The sequence below is a fragment of the Phoca vitulina genome, unplaced genomic scaffold, assembly GCF_004348235.1.
Source record: "Phoca vitulina isolate PV1807 unplaced genomic scaffold, GSC_HSeal_1.0 scaffold22, whole genome shotgun sequence".
Lineage (NCBI taxonomy): Eukaryota > Metazoa > Chordata > Mammalia > Carnivora > Phocidae > Phoca > Phoca vitulina.
This window is the reverse complement of record NW_022589725.1, coordinates 11,731,965-11,755,141: the sequence shown is the minus strand read 5'-3', so window position 1 is coordinate 11,755,141 and position 23,177 is coordinate 11,731,965. Positions and strand designations below refer to the sequence as shown.

Here is a 23,177-nt window from a genome sequence, read left to right as displayed (position 1 = left end):
CCAATTGAGCAAGCCAGATGCCCCTCTTCCTTATGATTTTCTTAATAACATTTTCTTTTTTCTAGCTTTATTATAAGAATACAGTATATAATACATATACAAAATATTTGTTAACTGACTTTATGCTATTGGTCACGGTAGGCTATTAGTAGCTACATTTTTGAGGAGTCAACAGTTGTACACAGGATTTTCAACTGTGTGCAAGTTTGGTGCCCCAACCCCCATGTTGTTCAAGGGTCAATTCTAACTAAATGAGTGTGAATGTATTAATATATTACTTGAATAATTTTTAAAAAGAACAGTTATATTGAGAAGCTCTTGAAGGGGAGAGATGACAAGAATCTGAGGCCATTTGATCAAGGGGGATGTTAAAGGAAAGACAAGGAGGTGGGAACCCTGGCCTGACTCCTGTCAGAGAGGCAATGGAAAGGGGGGTTTAGGCCTTGAGGAAGGCCCTGGGTCTCCAAAGTTCCCCGGGAAAGAGGGTGAGGCATACAACCTGGGAAAATGGTAGGTTCTCTGTGGGGGACATTTGCTCAGGGCTTGCTGTGCAAGGGTGAATAGGAAGGGGAAGGTGTGTAGTGTTGGGGAAGACAGGGGTGGTATTTGGGGCAAGATGGGGAGTTCACCAGTAGAAATGGGCCTTGAGGGGGTGTGTAGGTGGACGGTCTGTGAGGCAACTTATCAGGAACAGTGGCTGGTAATGTTCCATAAGGGCAAAGGACCTTTGAACAAAAAAAAATTTTTTTTTTTTACTCTTAGGAGTTACATATTTATTTAGTGAATATGAGAAAATGAAAATTGTGATTCTTATGGTTATTACGTTGGATGAGACTAAAATAGGTATTTAAGAAAAAACAATGAGAACATTTAGAGTCAAATCCAATAGCCAATTGGAGGATTTGGCCACATTCATATGAGATCATGATTGAGGGCACCTCCCTGGTTGCCTCTCCCCTCCAACCCATTTCCCAACTCTTCCTTGTGGTCCCAGTGTACTTCTTTGGAACCACTGTCACACCTGGTAATTAATTTTTAAGATTTAATGTCTGTCTGCTTCCCCCACCCCTAACTCCAAGGGAAAGGAGCACTGGATCCTGGAGCTATTACAGGGCTTGGTGCATAGTAAACTCTCAATTAGTGGCTAATGGAGCACGAACTATGAAGAGAGAGCAGTGTTGGATGGGGGGGGGTGTCCAATGAGGACTGGAGTGGGGGGAAATACCTGGGAGACCTGGATAGGCTTTCTGTAAGGCTGGGCTGAAGGTTGCTAAGGCGGGATCGAGGTTTTATTTGACAGAATTCCCCAGGAGGCAGGGATGGAGGTCTGGATGAAGAGAAAATGGAGGTCCCCAAAAGGTGGAAATGGGGGGTTAAGCAACAGCCATGGGTGAATGTCTGAGATGATGCGGGATTAAGACCGGGTTGAGATGGGAGGCACTTCAGGAGACTCCCAGTAGGTGTGATGGATGGGGCTCACTGTAGTTGGGGACAATAAGTGTATGGTAAGGAGTGAGAATCAGTGTTGCACAGCTAAGGCAGGGGTCTTGGGTTAGGTGAAAGTCCTTGTCACAGAGTTGGGTGGTCCGGGTTAGGTGGGGGATACTGTGTGCGGTGGAAATACGTTCCATGTTGCATAACTGGGGGTCTCACGTGCAGAGGCGGGGGTGGCAGGTCCAGATAATATGAGGGGTCCAAAACCCAATTGGGAGGTCCGCTGTGTGCGGCTGGGATGAGGCCAGTGTGCAGAATTGGGGATTCAAGTGAGACCGGGATGGGGGTCCACATGCCGGTGACTGGGTTATCCGGGGGAGCCATGGCTGAATTTCCCGGACGGGGGGGGGGGGGGGGGGGGGGGGGGGGGCTCGGCGGCAGCTCCCGAGCGCCCCCTGGCGGCCCTGGCCCCGCCGCGGTTCCCACAATGCTCACGTAGCCCCGCATCGGCTCCCGAGACGGCGGCAGCTCCAAGATGGCGCAGACGATTTTCGAGGCCCTGGAGGGTGAGCGGCGGCGAGGCCTGGGGAGTCGGCTGTTCCGCGTTGCGCCCCCTCCCGCCGCGTCCTCGCAGCGCCGGGCCCAGGGCGCGCGGCGGCCGCGGGGCGGAGGGCGCCGGGGCCGGAACAGCCGCGGGGCGGGAGGGGCACGGGCGGGAACAGCCGCGGGAGACGAGGCCCGGCGGGGGGGTGGGCACGGGGACGGGAACAGCGGCGGAGATAAGGCTCAATGGCGGAGGGCGGGGGCATGGGACCAGAACAGCCGCGGGAGCCGAGGGTCGGCTCAAGGGGGACAACGGGACAGGAACAGCGAGGAGAGAAAGCCCTGGGGGGGCGGGGGAGCACCGGGGCAGAACAGCCAGGGAGGCACGGCTGGGGCGGAGGCGGGGAAAGGCCTTGGACAGGAACAGCGTCAACCGCGAGGGCCTCGGGCCGGCGCGGGAGGGGATTCCTGGAGGGAACAGCCGGGGAGGCCGCAGCGTGGAAGCCGGGACCCCGCCAAGGCTGCGCTGAGGGGGACGGTGGTGCGGGGGCGGGAGAGGCTTGGCGGCTGAAGCAGCCTAACCACGAAGAACTTGTATCGAGCGTCAGCTGTGCCTCATGCCTTGAGGTAGTCTCTCAAAATAGATCAGGAAAGGATAGGTGCTACCTGTGTGCAAGGCCAGGACTCGGTGCTCACAGACCCAAACCAGCAAACACTAGGCGCCTGTTTTGTGTACCGTGCTGGGGTGCAGAGTTTTATGCACTCAGACCAAGAAACGATGGGTGTCAACGGTGTGCTTGGCTGGGACGCAGTACCCTCTGACGGAAACCTATAAACACTGGGCGCCAACTGATTGTGCTGTGCTTTGGAGGTTCCTAGCATGGAAGTGGACCACAGGCGCAGGGAATCTGGGCTTTGGAGACAACAGACACTGAAGGCCTCCCTCTGCACCTGCGGGACATAGGTGGCTGGGGAGGAGTCCGTGACTTTAGGACCGTGGCACAGGGTAGATGTAGGCGGATACAGACCCGAGATGTTCTTAGAGGGGTGTGATAAGATCAGTGTACACATAATTAGGGTGAAGACTGAAAGTTGGCCAGACTAGTAGTATGTAGCTGAGACTTAGTCCTGTAGGACATCTCAGCCATGTCCCTTCACTTCTTAGAGGATCAGAGTTCTCACAATAAAATGGGGGTAAACCCTACAGCCATCTGGAGAATTTCAATCTCAGGAATACTCACTGAGCCAGACACAATTCCTGCCCCACAGTTGGGGCAGAGGGCATGTGAGGGGAGGGAAGCATACAGAAATTATAGAACAAGCAACTATTGAAATTACAGAATTATAGAAAAGGTAAACCATAAAAGATTACCTTAGCTGGCATTTGGTGCTATTATGGGTGATGGACGTGGGGTACCAGGGTCAGTGTGGTTCTCTTCGGGAGACCAAAAGAATAGGGTGAGGCCTACTTTCTCTTTAGGTTCCATGGACGTCCTCCATGTTTGAATTTTTACTACAAGAATGTGTTCATGTATTGAGTGATGAAATTAAAAGAAAAATCAGTTCCTAGGACAGTGTGATGCATGCTGGGCTAGAACAAGGACAGCAGAACTGTGGGGACCCAGAGATGACCCAGGCAGTAGGAACTGCATTTACAAAGCCCTGGGGGAAGAGAGGTCTTTGAGGATTCACAGAAGTTCATGTGAGTGAGGAGCTAGAGATGAGACTTGTGAACTTTATCTTGGAATCACTGTGGAGCTGAGAAAGGGTTTTCAGCAGGGGAGCAGCACAATTTGATGTATGTTTCATAAAGTTCACTCAGGCTGCTCAGAGGACACACTGGAGGGGGCCAGAGTGGCAGCAGGGAGGTGAGTGAAGTAGCTGCAGTTGTCCTGCTGAGAACTGATGGTGGCCTGAGCCAGGGGGACAGCTGCGGGATGGAAGAAAGTGGATCTGAGAGAGGCAGTGGAGGCAGAATAGGCTAGACTTGCTGAAGGACTAGAAATGAGGAGGAGGCAGGGAAACAGGTTGGGGAAAGATTAAAGGGGTGCCCCAGGGGCTGTGGCTGGGTGGACATTAGTGCTTATTCTTGTTGATGAGGATTACTGGAAGAGGTTAAACTGAGGGTTGAGGGTGACACACTTAGCTTGATCTCAGTTTTAGACAGGCAGCATTTTTAAAAAGACTGTTTTTTACTTTTAGCAGCTTTAGGTTCACAACAAAGTTGAAAGGAAGGTACAGAGATTTCCTGAATAGCCTCTGACCTCACACATGACTAGCCTCCCCCATTTTCAACATAGTTTGCCAGAATGGTACATTTGCTACCAAGGATGAATCTACATTGACACATCATAGTCATCCAAAGTCAGTGGTTTTTCTTAATGTTCACTCTGGGTGTTGCACATTCTATTGGACAAATGTACAATGACATATATCCATCATTACAATATCATCACAGAGTATTTTCACTGCTCTAAAAATCCTCTATGTTCTGTCCGTTCAGCTCTCCCCCAAAACCCCCGGCAATCACTGATCTTCTGATTGTCTCTATAGTTTTGACAGACAGTATTTTTTGAATCAAAATTAAAAAAAAAAATTTAAGATTTTATTTATTTGACACAGAGAGAGAGCGAGAGCGCGTGCACAAGTAGGGGGAGTGACAGGCGGAGGAAGAGGGAGAAGCAGGCTCCCCGCTAAACAGAGAGCCCGACATGGGGCTCAATCCCAGGACCCCTGGGATCATGACCTGAGCCGAAGGCAGACACTTAACCACCTGAGCCACCCAGGCACCCCTTGAATCAAATTTTTTATTTTGAGATCATTGTGTTTTTTTCTGTATATTCATATATACCCTTTACCTAGTTTCCCTCAATGTAACATTGTGCAAGACTATTTTATATCACAACATACAGAACAGTTCCATCGCTATAAAAGGCTGCCTTTTGGTAGCCATACCCACCTCCTTCCCCTCTCCCTGTCATCCCTGATGTCTGTCAACCACTAATCTGTTCTCTGGTTCTAAAATTTTGTCATTTCAAGAATGTCATGTAAATGGAATCGTATAGTTTATGACTTTTGAAATTGGCTTTTTTCCACTTATCATAATTCCCTGGGGTTTCACCCAAGTTATTGTGCCTATCAGTAGTTCGTTCCTTTTTATAACTGAGTTGTAGTCCATGGTATGGATGTACCACAGTTTAACTATTCACCCATTGAAGGACATCTGAGTTGTTTCCAGTTTTTTACTATTATGAATAAAACTGCTGTGAATAGGGGCGCCTGGGTGGCTCAGTCGTTAAGCGTCTGCCTTCGGCTCAGGTCATGATTCCAGGTCCTGGGATCGAGCCCCGCATCGGGCTCCCTGCTCCGTGGGAAGCCTGCTTCTCCCTCTCCCACTCCCCCTGCTTGTGTTCCCTCTCTCGCTGTGTCTCTCTCTCTGTCAAATAAATAAATAAAATCTTTAAAAAAAAAAACAAAAAACTGCTGTGAATACTCATGTACAGATTTGCATACAAATGCTAATCTACTCACAGTTTTGCCTAAAATAGGAGAAGATTTACTGAAGCTCATCCAGGGGAGCAAACCCCAGGTTTGGGACTCTAGATTTTGGGGAGAACTAGACGGGAGGTGAATGAGTCTGCCCAGGGAGAGGAGAGAGAATCCAGACTCAAGGAACCTTTCTTTTTTTTTTTTTTTTTAAATAACTTTTTTTTTTTTTTTTTTAAAGATTTTATTTATTTATTTGACAGAGAAAGACACAGCGAGAGAGGGAACACAAGCAGGGGGAGCGGGAGAGGGCGAAGCAGGCTTCCCGCAGAGCAGGGAGCCCGATGCGGGGCTCGATCCCAGGACCCTGGGATCATGACCTGAGCCGAAGGCAGACGCTTAACGACTGAGCCACCCAGGCACCCCCAAGGAACCTTTCAAAACAAACATTTAGGGGATGGACAGAAGAGAGCAGAGCAGTCTGTGAAGGAGTGAGCAGAGAGGTGGGAGAAGACCCAGGAGGGAGGTATCCTAGAGTCAGAGAAGGAATGTCTCAGGAAGGAATGTCCGATGCTGCCAGGCATTCTTTGGTGATTTTGGTGGAATGCTGGGGGCTTAAGCCCCATGAGGTGTGTAGAGGATGATTGGGAGATGGGTAGAAGAGATAGAAGGATGATTCATGTTGAAGGGAGGAGAGATAGGAACACGGGTTTAAGAGCGGGCATTCTAGAGAGACCTGAGCATGTGTAGCTGTTGATGGGAAGGAGAGGTTGCAGGCATACTGTGAAGAAAGGGACCAGTTGGTGGAGAGTGGTTTCTGAGGGAGCAGGAGGGGTTGGAGGGGAGAGCTTGCCTCAGGAGAGACACAGTATGCATTGTGAGAAGAGAAAATACGAATTCACTTCAGCTGCAGCAACTAATGGTTCTAATTTCCGTTGCCTTTAGAAGCTGGACCAGGTGTCCAGGTAAAAGCTGAGAGGTTGGAAGCAGAGCATTGGCTGTGGGGACAGAGAGAAGGAGGCATCCTCTGGGTTTTTTGGGAGGGAGGCAGTGTGCTTTGGTGCTCACTTAGATGTGAGGTGACCTGTCCTCCAGCTGGTGACATGGCTGGACAGTGTACTACTGTGAACCTCAGCAGCAGTGACAACTGATTGGAAAACACGGAAGTACTCAGCCTCTCACGGGTGCCCTGACCGTAAATTCAGATTACACTGTTTACTGAGGAACTGAAAAGAGCAATACAACGTTGGAAAACAAGGGAAGCAAGGACGCCCAAGTGCAAACAGATTTGTGGGATTTGTAGGGTAGGATGGGAAGACTTAGTAACATGATTTGTGGAGGGGCTTATGATTTAGGACCATACTGTTCCCTGAGGAAGAGAGAAGTCCAATCTAGCAGTGGTTTAAACAGGGTAGAGGTTTATTTCTCTCTCTCTCTCCTTTTTAAAGATTTTATTTATTTATCTGACAGAGAGATAGAGAGAGAGCATAAGTAGGCAGAGTAGGAGGCAGAGGGAGAGGGAGAAGCAGGTTCCCCGCTGAGCAGGGAGCCGGACGTGGGGCTTGATCCCAGGACTCTGGGATCATGACCTGAGCCAAAGGCAGACGCTTAACCGACTGAGCCACCCAGGCGCCCCTAGAAGTTGATTTCTCTATGGGAAATTTCTGTATGGGAGTCCAGAGGAAGACGGTCCAGAGCTCCAAGGATGGCTGTGTTCTACAAGGTTCTCAGAGGCCCAGGATCTTTCCAGCTTTTGCCCTGCAATTCCTAGGGTATGGCCCTTTTCCTTATGATATGGGATGGTGGCTAGACTTCCCCAGTATCATATTCTTGTTGTAGGAAGCAGGATGGAGGATGGAGCAAAAAAGGGCATCACATACCAGGCAGTTTTAAGATAACTTCCCAGATACCACCGTAGAACACCTTTCCTTAAATCCCATTGTCCAGAATTTAGACATTCCTTAGCTGCAAGAGCAGCTGGGAAATGTAATCTTTATTGTGGGGGGCCACATTTTCAGCCAAAAATCTTGGATTCTATTGCAATGGAAGTAGGAGAGAATGTATATTGGGGCACAGCCAGCTGTCTTTGCCACAGAGGGCTTGTGTTGTGTCTGGCTCGTAAGGGGGAAGTCAGAGAGTCCGTTTCTTTTTTCAGGAATGGACAATCAGACCGTCCTGGCGGTCCAGTCATTGTTGGATGGCCAAGGAGCAGTCCCTGATCCAACAGGCCAGAGTGTCAGTGCACCTCCTGCTATCCAGCCACTGGGTGAGTATCTGCTCAGGTTCACGGTTTACCGGTGGGAAGGGCGGGTAGCTCCCTGTGAAAAACAGGTGGGGCTCATGAAGGGGTATAGGAGTGAATTGCCTACTGGGGAGCCCAGGATACCATCTGGTGTCTGAACCTTCTCCCCTTCCTCCCAACCTGGGTTTTCAGGCTCATGTTTTTCTCTGCTTAGCAACGAGGACACACTTTCTCAGTCACTTAGTGAATGTGAGAATCATGACATAGGGAATGGCTAAGAGCTTAGTAATGCTTGTACCTTTGACCCAAAAGTTATTTCTTAACCTCCCCTCTATGGAAAGAATAGGCTGAACATGAATCTCCAATTTCCAGGCCAGGCCCCTGAGACACAGAGAAGGCAAGGAACTTTAGAGCCCTGTGTGAGTCTGTGTATTCATTTATTCATTCCACAAACATTTTTGAATACTTGGGAACCATTCTGGGCACAGAGAGATACCCACCTGGGTTTGAATCCTTGTTCCTGTAGTTAGTTCCTGACTCTATGACCTTGGGCAAGTAAGTTAACTTCTCTGTGCCTCAGTTTCTACATCTGTAAAACAAGGATAATAGTCTTACCTCGTAGAAACCTTTTGAGGATACTTGGGACTCACTTTCAGTTGTTTTGTAAATAAGGAACACAAGTTTCCTGTGGTTTGTACAGATGAATGCTTATTTCTCTCTCTCTTTTTTTTGAATTTATTTTTATTTATTTATTTATTTTAAAGATTTTATTTATTTATTCATGAGAGACAGACAGAGAGAGAGAAAGAGAGAGGGAGGCAGAGGGAGAAGCAGGCTCCCCAAGGGACAGGGAGCCCGATGCGGGACTCGATCCCAGGACCCTGGGATCATGACCTGAGCCGAAGGCAGACGCTTAACCATCTGAGCCACCCAGGTGCCCCTGCTTATTTCTCTCTTACACGAAGTCCTGATGTGCATTTGGGGGTGGGTATGGTGAGACTCAGACCCTGTCTTTCTTATGGTTCTCTTGCCCTCTGCCTACAGTCCAGGTTGGCTGCTCCAGCTTTCCACTTTCATTTCCACATTCTAGCCAACACGAAGGGAAGAAAGAACAAAGTGGAAGTCATACGCCTTCCTGTTTTGTTTTTTTTTTAAGATTTTATTTATTTATTTGAGAGAGCAAGCGAGCATGAGTCGGGTGAGGGGCAGAGGGAGAAGCAGACTCCCTGCTGAGCAGGGATCCCGATGTGGGACTCCATCCCAGGACCCCGGGATCATGACCCACACCGAAGGCAGAGGCTTAACCGACTGAGCCACCCAGGTGTCCCTATATGCCTTCCTTTTATTTTTTTGATGTAATTTTCTTTATTAATAGAGTAAAAAAGAACAACACGTATCATTCACAAATAGGTGTAGTTAAAGCGCTTGACAAATTCAACACCCATTTGTGATAAAAATCATTCAGCCAGCTAGCACTAGAAGGGGGAGATTTTCTCAATTGAATAAGGGGCATCTACACAAAATGTACAACTTACATTGTACTTAATGGGGAACTGTTACGCCTTCCTTTTAAAAGGAAGTTGCATAGACACTATACTTTTGCTCTCATCCTGTTGGTCAGAATTCAGTCGCATGACATGTCTAGTTGCAAAGAAGGCTGGGAGATAAAGTCTTTAGTTAGACGGTCATGTTTCCCACTATTACTATCTAAGAAGGGAGAGTGGATGTTGAATGACAAATAGACATTTCTGCCACAACGTGTCAAGTGCTTGGCACCCCTCAGTGGGTGGTGTCCACTATGGCTAATCATTCATTGAGTTTCTCACTCATTCAGTAAATACCCATCGAGCGCCTCCTGTGTTACCCAGGAGATACTGCAGTTATGGTAATAAGTAAGACTCATTTCCTCCCTTTCGGAGGACTCATGGTTTGCTGGTGCTGGGAAGAGTGTGAGAAGAGCAATGCACCCAGCTGGAGGAACTGTGGCGACTAGCTTTAGGAAGCCTTCCTGAAGGAGGTGACATGTGAGCAGAGTCTTGCAGAGTAAGTTGTTCTGAGAGAAGCAGCTTGCAGGGGGAACAGGGGATGCAGAGACGTAGAAGGTCATGTAGCCCATTTGGGGACTGATGAACAAATTCAGGCAGGATAAAGATTCCGAATTTCTCAGCTTTGAAGCGTACCCACTCCACTATTTCCTGAGTTCTAATTTTTCAATACCTGGGTAGACATGGCTGGATATTCCTGCAGTTGCCTATGTGGTTTTGAAATCTCCTTTTGGAAGCACAGAGTTGGCACTTGACACAAACACGCTGAGTCACAGATTGCTGTTAGGTTTTCCCCTGTTTCTCACTGTGATGCCCTCTCATTTATCTTGCTTTTTATCAATGTTCCTGTCCTTCTGCTACCGTGTGGGTGTGACCCCTAGATGATGAGGATGTTTTTCTCTGCGGGAAGTGTAAGAAGCAGTTCAACTCACTGCCGGCATTTATGACCCACAAGCGGGAACAGTGCCAAGGGAATGCCCCGCCCCTGGCCACCGCCTCATTGGCCACTAACAGCATCTACACGCCTTCGGCAGCCCCCACAGCGGTCCAGCAGGCCCCACCTCCTACCAATCGCCAGGTATTCATTCGTTCATTCGTGTGTTCGTTCATTCATTCATTCACGTCTTTTTTGAGCATGCACTATGTGTCAGGCACCGTGTGGGCACTGTGATGGACAAATATTCCACATCACTGCCCTCATGGAGGGTGAGATAGTACCCAAACATCTATGTAGAGATATACTTTTTTCAGGGGATGTTCAGTGCAGAGAGATGGGGATGCCAAGACAGGGATGGGAGGTTTTGTCATTTTGTATATGGTGCTTGGGGAAGAGCTCTGTGAAGAGGTGACATAGGAACGGAGGCCTACGGTGATGAGGGAATGAGTCATGCTGCTAGTGTAGGGAAGAGTATTTCAGGAGAAGGGATCAGCAAGTACAAAGGCCCTGGCGTGGGAGTGTGCTGGGTTTATTCCAGGACCAGCAAGGAGGTGAGCGTGGCTGGAGCTGAGTGAGTGAGGAGGAGGGTGGGAGATGATAAGTTCAGACAGGCAACAGGGGGATCCTGGCGAGCATGTGTGCCTTGTGGGCTTTTTGTCTGAGTCAGATGGGAACCTTAGGAAGGTTTTGAACAGAAGAGGGACATAGTCTGATTTACACTTAAACTAGATTACTGTGGCTGCTGTACAGAGAATAGATTTTGGTGGGAGTCAAGAGAGAAACCCAGGAGGCTTTAGGGGGCTGTTGTACCAATCCAGGCAATAGGTGGTGGTGGCTTGGTCGGATGGTGGCAGTGGAGGTGGAGAGAAGAGATGAGATTTTGGAAATGTTTTGAAGGTGGAGCCAAAAGAGCTTGCGGATAGGCTGGATGTGAGGTGTGAGATCAGGAGGGGTCAAGGGGGATCCACTGCAGAGGTGGAGTTGCCATTTACTGAAGTGGGGAAACAGCAAGAAGAAGATCTGGGGGGATGTCAGGAGTTCAACTGGTCACGCTGGATTTGAGATACCCATTGGACCTTTAAGTGGAGGTGGTGAAGATGCAGACAGATCTACAAGTCTGGAGGTCAGGGGAGAGCAGAGACACCCTGGGTCAGGGGCTTTTAGAGGGATTAAAGAATCCTCATAAAGGAGGCTGGACATGTCTCAGGACGCCAGGTCAAGGGGTCAGATTTCCTTCTGGCTTCCTCTTGTCTCCTTATTCCTTTAAAACGTTATCTCCATCCACTGTATAGACATAATTCCTGCTGTCAGAATAAAAGCATTCACCCCCAGACCCATAGGACTTGTACACTGATACTTCTCAGGCTGCCACAGACCTCTCCTAATACAGAGCATGGTGATTCCCACAGGAATTCTATAGTGCTATTGTTTTAGAATTTTTGAAGTAAGAATATATAATCTGCATGTTATTACATAATTTGATTTTTCATGCAATACCTTTTATCTGTTGTGTAGTATTCTGTGGTATGACTGTATTGTATTGTTTTAGTCCGTTTCCCCTTTGATGGACACTGAGGTTCTTTCCAGTTATACACTATTTGAAATAAAGCTATATAGAATACTCTTGTTCACGGACTCCCTGTGGACATGTGTGAGTGTTTCTGTAGGAGAGTTACCAGAAAGTATTATTGCTGCGTCATGGGGTATTTCTCTTACAGAGAGTTATGACTTATTCTCATTTCATAGATAAGGAAATGGAAGTTCTGAAAGGTGGAGTGACTTGCCCAGGGTCACACAGCAGGGAGAAGTAGAGGTGGAAATGAAACACAGGTCTGTGGGGTTCCAGAGCCCGAGTCTTTTGCATCATGCCCTGTTTCCTTCCAGAGCCTCAGACATATCTCTTCTCTTCTCTTCCCTTCCCTTCCGTTCTCTTCTCTCTCTCTCATTCACACTACCCAGATCTCCACGTACATTACAGTGCCCCCATCCCCGCTGATCCAGACCCTGGTGCAGGGGAACATCTTGGTGAGTGATGATGTGCTCATGTCTGCCATGTCGGCCTTCACATCCCTGGACCAGCCCATGCCCCAGGGCCCCCCACCTGTGCAGGTAAGGAGGGGGCCGGCTTCTCATAGGATCTTAATTCCAGACCTGTATATTGACCGCCATGGATTTGGAACCTTATAGACAGAAGAGTGGATGGCCTCAGCTCTCATGCTGAAGAGAGACTGTCAGTCTCCCCTTGGCCTGCCCTGCTGTGGGTAGGGAAGGGGTCACTTCAGTTGGGACCTAGAACATGACTTTGGGGTTTCACAGCCATAGTCTGGCTATTTTGACTCCTATTTTTATTCTTTTTTTTTTTTTTTTTTTAATAAGTAGGCTCCATGCCCAACATGGGGCTTAAATTCATGACCCCACAACCCCAAGATCAAGAGGCACATGCTATACTGACTGAGCTAGCCAGACACCTTCCTATTTTCATTCTTTTTTTTTTTTTATAAGATTTATTTATTTGAGAGTGTGAGCGAGCCCAGGTATGCGTGCGGGGGACGGGGTGGGGGGGCAGGAGGGGCAGAGGGAGAGGGAGAGAGAGAATCTCAAGCAGACTCCCTGCTGAGCACAGAGCCCCATGTGAGGCTCAATCCCATGACCCTGAGATCATGACCTGAGCTGAAATCAGGAGTCGGATGCCTTACCACCTGAGCCACCCAGACACCCCCTCCTAACTTCTTAACAAAAGTGTTCCATGTCCATTGGAAAACATTAGAAAATACACAATAGAAAAGTAAAAACAAAGTTTAATTACTCATAATCTGGAAACTAGAGAGACATGGCAACTGACTACAATGTGCGATTCTTTTTTTTTTGGTTTTTCTTTTTCTCCTGTATTTCCCACTCCCCTTCACCCATTTTGCCCACCCTTCCCCCGGCAATATGCAATTCTTGGTTGGATCCTGGATTGGGGGGGGGTGGAGAATCTAAAGGCATTATTGGGACACTTTGGGGAAATGAGAATAGGAAGCTTTTGAATATTTTAGATAATAGTATTATATTAACATGTAGTTTCCTGAGTGTGATTGTCAAATTGTGGTTATATAGGAGAATATCCCCTTCTTAGGAGATGCATCTGAATACAGTATTTAGGAAAAGAGTGTTATGATGTCTGCAGCTGACTATCAAATGGCTTGCTAAAACACAAATATAACCTTGAATGTATGTACATATATACACACACACATATGTACATTGCAGATGTGGCAAAATGTTAACAACTGGTAAATTAGATGAAGTTTAAAGACTGATTGGTATGTTCTTTTTTTTTTTTTTTAAGTAATCTCTATGCCCGCATGGGGCTTGAATTCACGACCCTGAGATCAAGAGTCACATGCTCTATTCACTGAGCCAGCCATGGTCCCCTGATCACTGTATTCTCCTTGCAACCTTCCTATAGGTTTGAGATTTTTCAGAATAAAAGTTGGGGCACACCTGGCTGGCTCAGTTGGTAGAGCATGTGACTCTTGATCTTGGGGCTGTGAGTTTGAGCCCCACATTGGGTGTAGAGATTACTTAAAATCTTTAAAAAAAATTTTTAAAAAAAGAATAAAAGTTGGGAAGTCAATCAGTTAATCAACCACCCCTACTCTCTCCCTCCAAAGAAAACACTATTAGAATTTTGGTGTCTGGCTTTCCTGATCTTTAAATGCAAATAAAGAAACAGCTTTTTATTTTATTTTTTTAAAGATTTTATTTATTTGTCAGAGAGAGAGAGAGAGAGCGCGCACAAGCAGGGAGAGCAGCAGATAGAGGGAGAAGCAGGCTCCCCGCTGAGCAAGGAGCCCCATATGGGACTCGATCCAGGACCCTGGGATCATGACCTGAGCCAAAGGCAAATGCTTAACTGACTGACCTACCCAGGCGTCATGAGAAACAGCTTTTTATATAAATACATTTATAAAACACATATCTATATCAATAGACCATGTTAATATGCACTGTTCTGAAACTTGCTTTTTTTTATTTTGCCTTTTGCTTAAAATCATTATCTATGCCTACAATTCTATATCAGTATTTTCTAAAATGTTCCTCAGAAGAGTGGCTCCTTGGGATGTTCCATACAAAAAGAATCTCTGGTCAAACCAGTATAGGGTGGAGGCATTCTACTTCTTTCCTTGCCCTGTCCCTGGCTTTTTTTTCCTGCAGTAAAACACTTTTGATCTTTGTCACCCCAGATTTTTCCCCAAACACGTTTGACTGTGGAACCCAAGGAGCGGCAATTAAGAGGTGCATCCTTTATAAAATACTGATCACCATCATTTTTTTTTTTAATTTTAAAAAAAAAATTTTATTTATTCATTTGACACACAGAGATACAGAGAGAGAGAGAGAGAACATGAGCAGGGAGAGAGGCAGAGGGAGAGGTAGAAGCAGGCTCCCCGCTGAGCCAGGAGCCCGATGTGGGGCTTGATCCCAGGACCCTGGGATCATGACCTGAGCCGAAGGCAGATGCTTAACCATCTGAGCCACCCAGGCGCCCCACCATCATTTTTTTTTTTTAAGTAAGCTTTTTGCCCAACGTGGGCCTTGAACTCACTACCCAGAGATCAGGAGTTGCATGCTCTACCAGCTGAGCCACCCAGGCACCCCTGATCACTATCATTTTAATAGCTGTTAAAGATTCCATCGTGTGGATGGGACATCCTCTATATAGTCAGCCTTCTGTTAACAGACATGTAGGTCATTGCCATTTTTTGCTGCTATAAAAACTACTGGAGAACCATCCATGTATGCATATCTTTGCCCACCTGCTTAATTATATTTCTATGGTATAAATTTCTAGAAGTCAGTGGCTGTGTTTCAGGGGTCCACAGCCCCCACAATTCGGTGACTCTCTAGAAATACTCCTAGGACTTGGGATAGTTGTACTCATGGCTGTGGTTTCTTCCTGACAAAGGATGCACAGCAGGATCAGCAAGGGAAAAAGACATCAGCTGGAGTCTGGAGAAATCCAGGCATCGGTTTCTACTGTTCCTCCTCTTGGGGCAATGGGGAGAGATCGCACAAAACACTTTTTCCTCCAGCAATGAAGAGCAGCAACGCATGTGCGTGTTTCTGCCCAGGAAGCATACCTAAGATTCGAGGCTCAGGGCTTTTCTTGGGGATTGGTCACGTAGGTGCCACAGTGACCAAAATTCCAGACTCTTAGAAGGAAAGGAGGTGTTCACCACAGATCACACTGTCTGTACAAACAATCTAGGTGACCTGGTACAGAATGGGCAGTGCCCCCAGATGATCAAAACAGCCTTATTGATCATAGGCAACCTTCCACAAGGTAGGTTCTCAGAGGCCATTCAAGAGCCGGTCCCACAAGCAACCCTCCTAAGATGGCAACAGTGGGGCCCAAGCTGGGCCTTTTTGTCGACTTTCCTAGAGAAAAGGGGTAGTGGCAGCTGGCTGATGCTTCCTCTGTATTCTTCCATGACTCTGTTGCCATGCCTCCCGTCAGCCCTGTCCTCTGAGCTGCCTTGTGAGGGGCTTTTCTTTCCACATGGCTGGCTAAGACAAATGTCCTTCCTCGCTGATAACAAGACAGCTGGTGTCAAGAGGGTGTGACACTTTAATTCTCTCTTCTGATTTCAGAGCAGCCTGAACATGCATTCTGCACCCAGCTACCTCCCCCAGCCTCCACCACCTCCTCCCCCACCTCCACCACTGCCCCCACCCCCACCGTCCCAGCCCCCACCACCCCCATCCCAGAGCCTGGGCCCCCCTGGGCGTCCCAACCCTGGCGGAAATGGCGTGGTGGAGGTGTACAGTGCCACGGCGCCCCTGGCTGGGAGCGGCACGGTGGAGATCCAGGCATTGGGAATGCAGCCCTACCCACCCCTGGAGGTGAGCAGAGGTTGGGGTTTGGGATGGAGGGGGAGAAACTGGTTATGGTTATCATGGGTAACCTGAACCTTTCCCGAGCACCAACTGTGTGTCAGACACTGTGCCAGAGGTAGCATGGGAGACAAAACCAGATCAGGGGGGTAGCCACACCCTGGGAGAGAAGGACTTTAATCAAGCCATCATACCTATAAAGGTAAAATGCAAACCATGAGAAGGTGGTATGAAGTAGAAGTTACAGCAGAAATACAAGCTACCCTCAGGGAGTGCTCAGAACATTCAGAGAACACCAATGTTGTAGGGAGAAGTTTCCAAAAAATTATCTATGTGAATGTCTCTTACATTTTAAAAAATTTTATTTACTTATTTTTTTAGAGAGAGAAAGAGGGAGAGAGCAGGGTGGAGGGGCAGAGGGAGAGAGAGAGGATCTCAAGCAGACTCTGTGCTCTGAAGCTTGATCCCGCGACCCTGAGATCATGACCCAAACCAAAATCAGAAGTCGGATGCCCAACCGACTGAGCCACCCAGGAGCCCCAGTCTCTTACATTTTTAACAGGCTAGATGTATGGGTTAGCTATGGCTGTGTAAGAAGTATCCCAGAACCTCAGTGGTATATGGCAAAATGTGTTTATTGTTCTTGCACCTACATGGCTTGCTTGGCAACTCTGCTGATCTTGGCTGGGCTCTCCCAGGTGTCTGGAGATGGCAGCTATCAGCTGCTATAGGATGGCCTGGGTGGGAGGAGTTGGGTGACCCAGCTCTGCTCCGGCCATCTCTCATCCTCCAGTGGGCTCGCCAGGCATGTGCTTACAGCAGTGCTAGAGGTGCAGTCACGCAAGCAGAAATGCTCCTGGCCTCGTGGAGCTTAGGCTTGAGACCGGCTCTCTTCCGTTGGTCAAAGTAGGTCCCAAGGCCAGCTTAGATTTAAGGAGTAGGGAAACCGGTGCCACATCTTGATGGGGAAATCTGCAGAACCACGCTGCGAATGGGCACAGGTACTGGGAGGGGGTGGAGAATTGAAGCCACGAAGCAGTCCGTGTACCCTATGTGCCACACTCATTCCCTGCTATAAGCTCAAGGTGCTCAGAGTTCAGAACCTGCCCCAACCCCAGTGCTAGGGGGCACGGTTCTGACAGCAAGAGCCTGCCTGCACTTGAGGTCACATTAACCCCCCCTCACCTTACAATCTGGCCATACAGACATTCCATGTTTAGAGAGCATGGTTCTCTCTAAAGAGAACCAGACCAGTGGGGAAATCTACCACCAGCCATGTGATGTTATGAGAGCCTGCAGGGTATTTATCCTAGCCTGAGGGAATAGTGCAAGCTTCCCTGTGTTGAGTTAAAAAAAAGCAAATAAGTCAGTGAGATGCTGAGAGGATGATTGTGGCCTGGTAGGCAGAGGGGGCCAGAGCAGAGGGAGCTGCTGTTGTTTATTTTCCATGTGGACGAGGGTGCTCTTTGAGGGCAGAGCCTGAGTCTTCTTTGATTTGGCATCCTTAGCCCCTAGCAGAGTCCCTGGCCTGTGGCACACCTATAGTAGGTGTCTGAAATAGGGCTCTCTGACCTCAGTCTCCTCTCCTCTGCAATGGGAACTCCCCTTGTAGAGCTGTTGAGGATAAAGAGAGCAAACCCAGTGGCAGTCACGTAATTACTCAGTAATGTCTTGCATGATGGGTGAATTCATCCATGTGATACTTATTTATTGAGTGCTGTATTGGTCAGGAAAATAGGGACCACTCTAGGTATTTCTGGCAAAGGGATTTAATGCAGGAGGTCAGGTGCTTACAAAGGTGGCTTCGGGAGAGCTAGATGGAGCAAAAGGCAGAGTTGGCAGGTGCCAGTGGTTTTCAGGTTCACTGTTGTTGCTTGGCCCAGAGGGCTAGGACGCTCCTGCTGTGCCCAGAGGTGGGGAAGCTGTAGGATTCTGTTGCTGTGCTGTCATCCTCGAGGCTGGTGGTCAGGAGGGGGATGTAGAGTTCAGCCAGCCACTCCAAAATTTAGGACTGCACACCTTCCTGTCTCCCATCACCTCTCCCAGAGGAAAGCAGTTTCTACCTTCCTCTGCCTTCCAGATCTCATGCAGGTGCTTCTCGTGAGCAGAACCTAATTTGTGCTCAGAACCTTGCTGGCAAGGGAGTCTGAGAATGTGTGTATCAGGAGAGAGCATGGAAGGGTGTAGGAATGGCGCCAAAGGCCAACAGGCGAGATCTAGCAGAAGCATCTACCATTTCACGTGGTGCCATATTAGATGCCCAATACATGCATCCACTGATAGCAACTCTTTTGGTTCCTGGACCCAATTCTAATGTTGGGTGGGGTCCCGCCCCCCCACGCCAATGCCAAGCAATTCTCAGACACCAGCACAGTGTCCCAAGAATTCCAACTCAATTCTGATGCTATCTACCCAGAGATAACAGCAGATCCCACAGGTTAAGGGTTCAGTCCTGCAAGATTGCCCTCACCCCCACTTTAGCCAGTTGCAAGCAACCTATGCTTCTGATGGACAGACCACAGGTGGGAGGTTCCAGCGACCTCCTCCTTAGGTTCTATTAATTTGCTAGAGTAGCTCATAGAACTCAGGGGAACATTTACATTTACTAGTTTATTAAAGGATATAATAAAGGATACAAATCAACAGCCCAATGCAGAGATACATAGGGTGAGGAGTGGGGAAAAGGGCATGGAGCTTCTGTGTGCCACTCACCCCGTATCTCCCTGTGTTAATCAACCTGGAAGCTGTCCAAACCCAGTCCTTTGGAGTTTTTATGGAGGCTTTATTACATAATCATGAGTAAGTCATTGGCTGTGGCTGATTCAGCCTCCAGCCCTTCCTCGCTCCCCAGAGGTTGGGGGATGGGACTGAATGTTCTAACCCATCAGTCACATGGTTGGTCCTCTCTGCAACCAGCCTGCCCTTGGATCAGGGCCAAAAGTCACTTTCATTAATAATAAAACAAAAAAAAATAGTAAGATACCCATTTCACTTTTACAGCTCTGAAGCATTTCTAGGAACTGTGGATGAAGACCAAATCTATCTGACAAATATATTTTGGTCATCTGAATGAACAAGTATATATATATATTTTTTTTTTTTTAAGATTTTTTTTTTTTTTTCTTTTTTATCTGAGAGAATGGGAGACAGAGAGCATGAGAGGGGGAGGATCAGAGGGAGAAGCAGACTCCCCGCTGAGCGGGGAGTCCGATGCAGGACTCGATCCCGGGACTCCAGGATCATGACCTGAGCCGAAGGCAGTTGCTTAACCAACTGAGCCACCCAGGCGCCCCACAAGTATATATTTTTTATGTATCATTATATTATAATATATAAATGAATTCACTGGTTCAACAAATATTTACTGAATGCCCACTCTGTGCCTAGGATTACTCCAGGCTTGGGGATAGAGCAGTAAACAAAAACAGACCAAAAGTTGCTGCCTTCATGGAACTAGGCAGATAATAGATAAGTCCGTAAAACACATAATTTATTAGATAATGGTAAGTCCACAAAGAAAAAAAAAAAGCAGAGAAGGATAGGAAGTGAAGTTTTGGATAGGCCAGCCTGGAAAAACCAATGAATGACGAATATATCATTGAATTAATGAATTCTTCACGATGCCCCAGTGTCATGATGTAAGCTTAGTGTTAGCTAGGTTTGAGTGGCTCAGAAGTCGTTCGGTGTGAATGAATTTCTTGTGACTTCAGTGTCAGTTCTCAGTTGAGAGATGCGTGGTGGTGTGGCATCAGGCAGGGCCAGTTAGGAAGTGGGGTTGCTGGTGAGGGCACAGACCCTTCTGATTTCCTGGTTCTTCTGTGCTAACAAACTACTACTACCAATAAAGCAGTAACAGCAGCTAATGTTTATTGAGTATTTACTGTATGCCAGGCACCATTCTAGCTGTTTACATGTTAACTCATTTTTTTGGTAAAGATTTTATTTATTTATTTGACAGAGAGAGTCATTTAATCCTCACCACAACCCAAGGAGAGGAGTACTCTGATTATCCCCATTTTACAGATGTGAAACTGGGAGATGTTGAAAGACTTGCCCAGGATCACTTAGATAATAAGTGGCAGAGTCAGGATTTGAACCCAGACTGCTGGCTCCAAAGCTGCTTCTAGCCTGCTGGCTCCATGAAGTTCTATAGGGTCTTGGGAGTGACTGGGGTGTCTGAGCCAGATGGAGGCGTTAGGATCGCGATCCTGGCTGAGATTAGCCGGGGCCACAGTGAGGGTCCCCCTGGCTGGTATAGCTCTTTTCTATCCTTCCCAGGCCTCTCTCCCTCACTGTGCTGTCCTTCTAGGTGCCAAACCAGTGTGTGGAGGCTCCAGTATACCCCACCCCTCCGGTGTACAGCCCTGGCAAACAGGGATTCAAACCGAAAGGACCAAACCCAGCTGCCCCCATGACCAGCGCCACGGGGGGCACGGTGGCCACCTTTGACTCCCCACCAACGCTGAAGACCTGCCGGGCAAAAGGGGCCAGTGGACTCCCAGAAGGTGGGCCCGCCACCTGCCAGGGGCATCTTTCCTCAGCATTCTCCTGTCCATAAGGCTGCCTAGTTCTGGTCTTCCTTTTTATGATGGTCAGGATTAAGTGTAGTTGCATGTAGTGGAGTGACTTTAAAATGATCGAATTTTATTTTTCTCCTGTGCAAAACAAGGCCAGCGGCAGGCAATTTGGAAATTGTGTGCTTGTATGGTCATTTCTTCTGTCTTTCTGCTCTGCTACCCTTAGGGCATAGCTTCTGTTATCAGGGTGCCTCATCATCTAAGATGGCTGCTGGAGTTCCAGTCATCAATTTCATATTCCAGGCAGTAAAAAGGATAAAAGGGGCATCTCCCAGCTTCCAGAAGTTCTGCATGATGCTTTTACTTCCATCATTGATCACAATTTAGTCACATGACCCTATCTAGCTGTAAAGGAAGCTGGGAAATGTCTCTTTTATTTTTTTATTTTTTATTTTTTTTAAAGATTTTATTTATTTATTTGAGAGAGAGAATGAGAGAGAGAGAGAGAGAGCACATGAGAGGGGGGAGGGTCAGAGGGAGAAGCAGACTCCTTGCTTAGCAGGGAGCCCGATGCGGGACTAGATCCCGGGACTCAATCCTGGGACTCCAGGATCATGACCTGAGCCGAAGGCAGTCGCTTAACCAACTGAGCCACCCAGGCGCCCCTGGGAAATGTCTCTTTTAGCCAGAAACATTGATGTTCCCATTATTTGGGGGATTTGTGAGGAAAGAAGGGGGGCAGTGGATATCAGGCAGGCAGGCAGTGGTGTCTGTCACCCCTTCAGAGATGCTAGCGATGGGACTGGGCAGTGTTAGAAAGTGGTGGTGGAGGAGGAAGGCACAGAAATCAAGAATTTTTCAGGGGCTTTCCAGTCAACTACTTCCATCCCTCCTTCCTTCCTTCCACAGGTATATGTTGAGCATCTGTGTGCCAGGCTCAGTGTCAGGTGCTGAGGATCCAGCGTCGTGGTCCGTGATTTCTCCACCCTCTGTTACAGTTAATGGGAGAGACAGACAGGGAAAACAGGCTAACTGTTTATGGGTTGCTCCAGGAAGGAGGTTAACAGGGTACTATGACTGAGAATACTGGGGAGAGACTGGAAAATGATGCTACCTCTCTATCTAGGGATGAGAAGGAGGCAGCTTTGTGGCTATCTGAGGGACGAGCAGGAATAGCAGGTCCTGAATAGGACCACACTTGAGGTCTTTCAAGGTTAGCAAGGAGTCCACTGCAGCTGGATGGAGAGAATGATGAGGTTGGCAGGAAGCAGAGGATGCATAGCCCTGTAGGCCGCAGCACAGAGGTTGGATTTTTATCCGAGGGCAGAGGGGAGCCTTTCAGAGGTGGTTCTGCTCTTCCAGGCAGAGCATCGCCCGGGCTTTCCTCCTCCAGGCGCTGTGAGAGGCTCTGTGCTGCTTCCCCTGCCTGTGTGCAGGTGTAGACCTCCCCTGGCTTTCTGGCCCCACATCCAACGGGTAGAGTGGTAGGAGGCTGCCCTTGTTGCCTTCAGTTACACCCCCAGCCTCACCGTTCCCAACCCCCCGCCCACCTTGTTTTTCAGCTGCAGGGAAGCCAAAGGCTCAGAAACTCAAGTGCTCATACTGTGACAAGTCATTCACCAAAAACTTCGACTTGCAGCAGCACATCCGAAGGTACCCAGGCGCGGTGGGGCCGGTGCTTCCTCGGCAGCCCTGGCTGGAGGGCCTTCCACAGTAGAAGCAAGGCTCCCTTCTCAGTCCCCTTGCCAGGGTGGTGACCAAGGCCCCATCCATCCTGTCATGGTTCTCAGACCTTCGGTCCAAGTCAGGTCGGTTTTCCCTCTTCTGTCTCAGGAGCAGTAGGAGGGATCTGTGAAAGTTGTGGGGCCTGCTCACTATGGTGGAGAAGGTCCGAGCCAGGCGGGGTCGGGGAAGAAATGTACTCGAACTGTGGGGCCTTTGCAGGACTGAGGGGTGCCTCAGTCCTCACCTCTGCAGAAAGGTCTGACCTCGAGGGCTGCCATACCACGCTGTGGGAATGTGACTACGAGTTCCGCTCACTCAGGACTAACCGTCCTGTCCTGTCCTGTCCCAAGGACATGCAGGGAGCCCCTCGGGGCCTCGGCTTTTCCATCTGTGAAGTGGGGGTGGGGGGTCTTGTTCCGTGTTTCTCACAGAAAGGGATACATTGGTACCTGAGATGATTTTAGGTGGTTTGTGGTTATGGTGTCGAGAAGTTCTGAAAGATGTAGAAAATTACTCTCTTTTCAAATTCTTTCAGTCCTCGGCGAGTCAAAGGAGAAAACCTCGGTTTGGTGCTAGTCTGTGTTGAACACCTTTCACATACTTGCTCATCTTTTATAGCAAAGAGAGAGAGAAGGAGAGAGCACGTGGATGCATGCGTACGTGCACACCTCAGATTCCAATCGTGACAGGCAACAGCTTCTCACTAGACCAGGGTTTCTCAACCTTGGCACTATTGACTTTTATTTTCTTATTTATTTATGTCTGTCTGTCTGTCTGTCTGTATGTATGTAAAGTAGGCTCCACACCCAGGGTGGAGCCTGGTGTGGGGCTTGAACTCGGGACCCTGAGATCAAGACCTGAACAGGCCT

General features: G+C 48.3%; 1 protein-coding gene across 2 annotated transcripts in view; it reads left to right on the top strand.

The window, feature by feature from the left end:
• The first annotated feature begins 1,916 nt into the window (after window positions 1-1,916).
• ZNF341 (zinc finger protein 341) overlaps window positions 1,917-23,177 on the top strand; it is a 42,983-nt gene continuing 21,722 nt past the window's right edge. The window contains exons 1-7 of one of the 2 annotated variants that reach the window (XM_032419592.1): window positions 1,917-2,000; window positions 7,619-7,729; window positions 10,131-10,327; window positions 12,146-12,295; window positions 15,824-16,075; window positions 20,376-20,571; window positions 22,146-22,236. In XM_032419592.1, the coding sequence (XP_032275483.1) occupies window positions 1,970-2,000; window positions 7,619-7,729; window positions 10,131-10,327; window positions 12,146-12,295; window positions 15,824-16,075; window positions 20,376-20,571; window positions 22,146-22,236 (1,028 nt within the window). In that variant the 5' untranslated portion in view covers window positions 1,917-1,969. Of the gene's footprint in view, window positions 2,001-7,618; window positions 7,730-10,130; window positions 10,328-12,145; window positions 12,296-15,823; window positions 16,076-20,375; window positions 20,572-22,145; window positions 22,237-23,177 lie in introns of those variants that run through there. The other variant, XM_032419593.1, reaches the window with a different exon arrangement.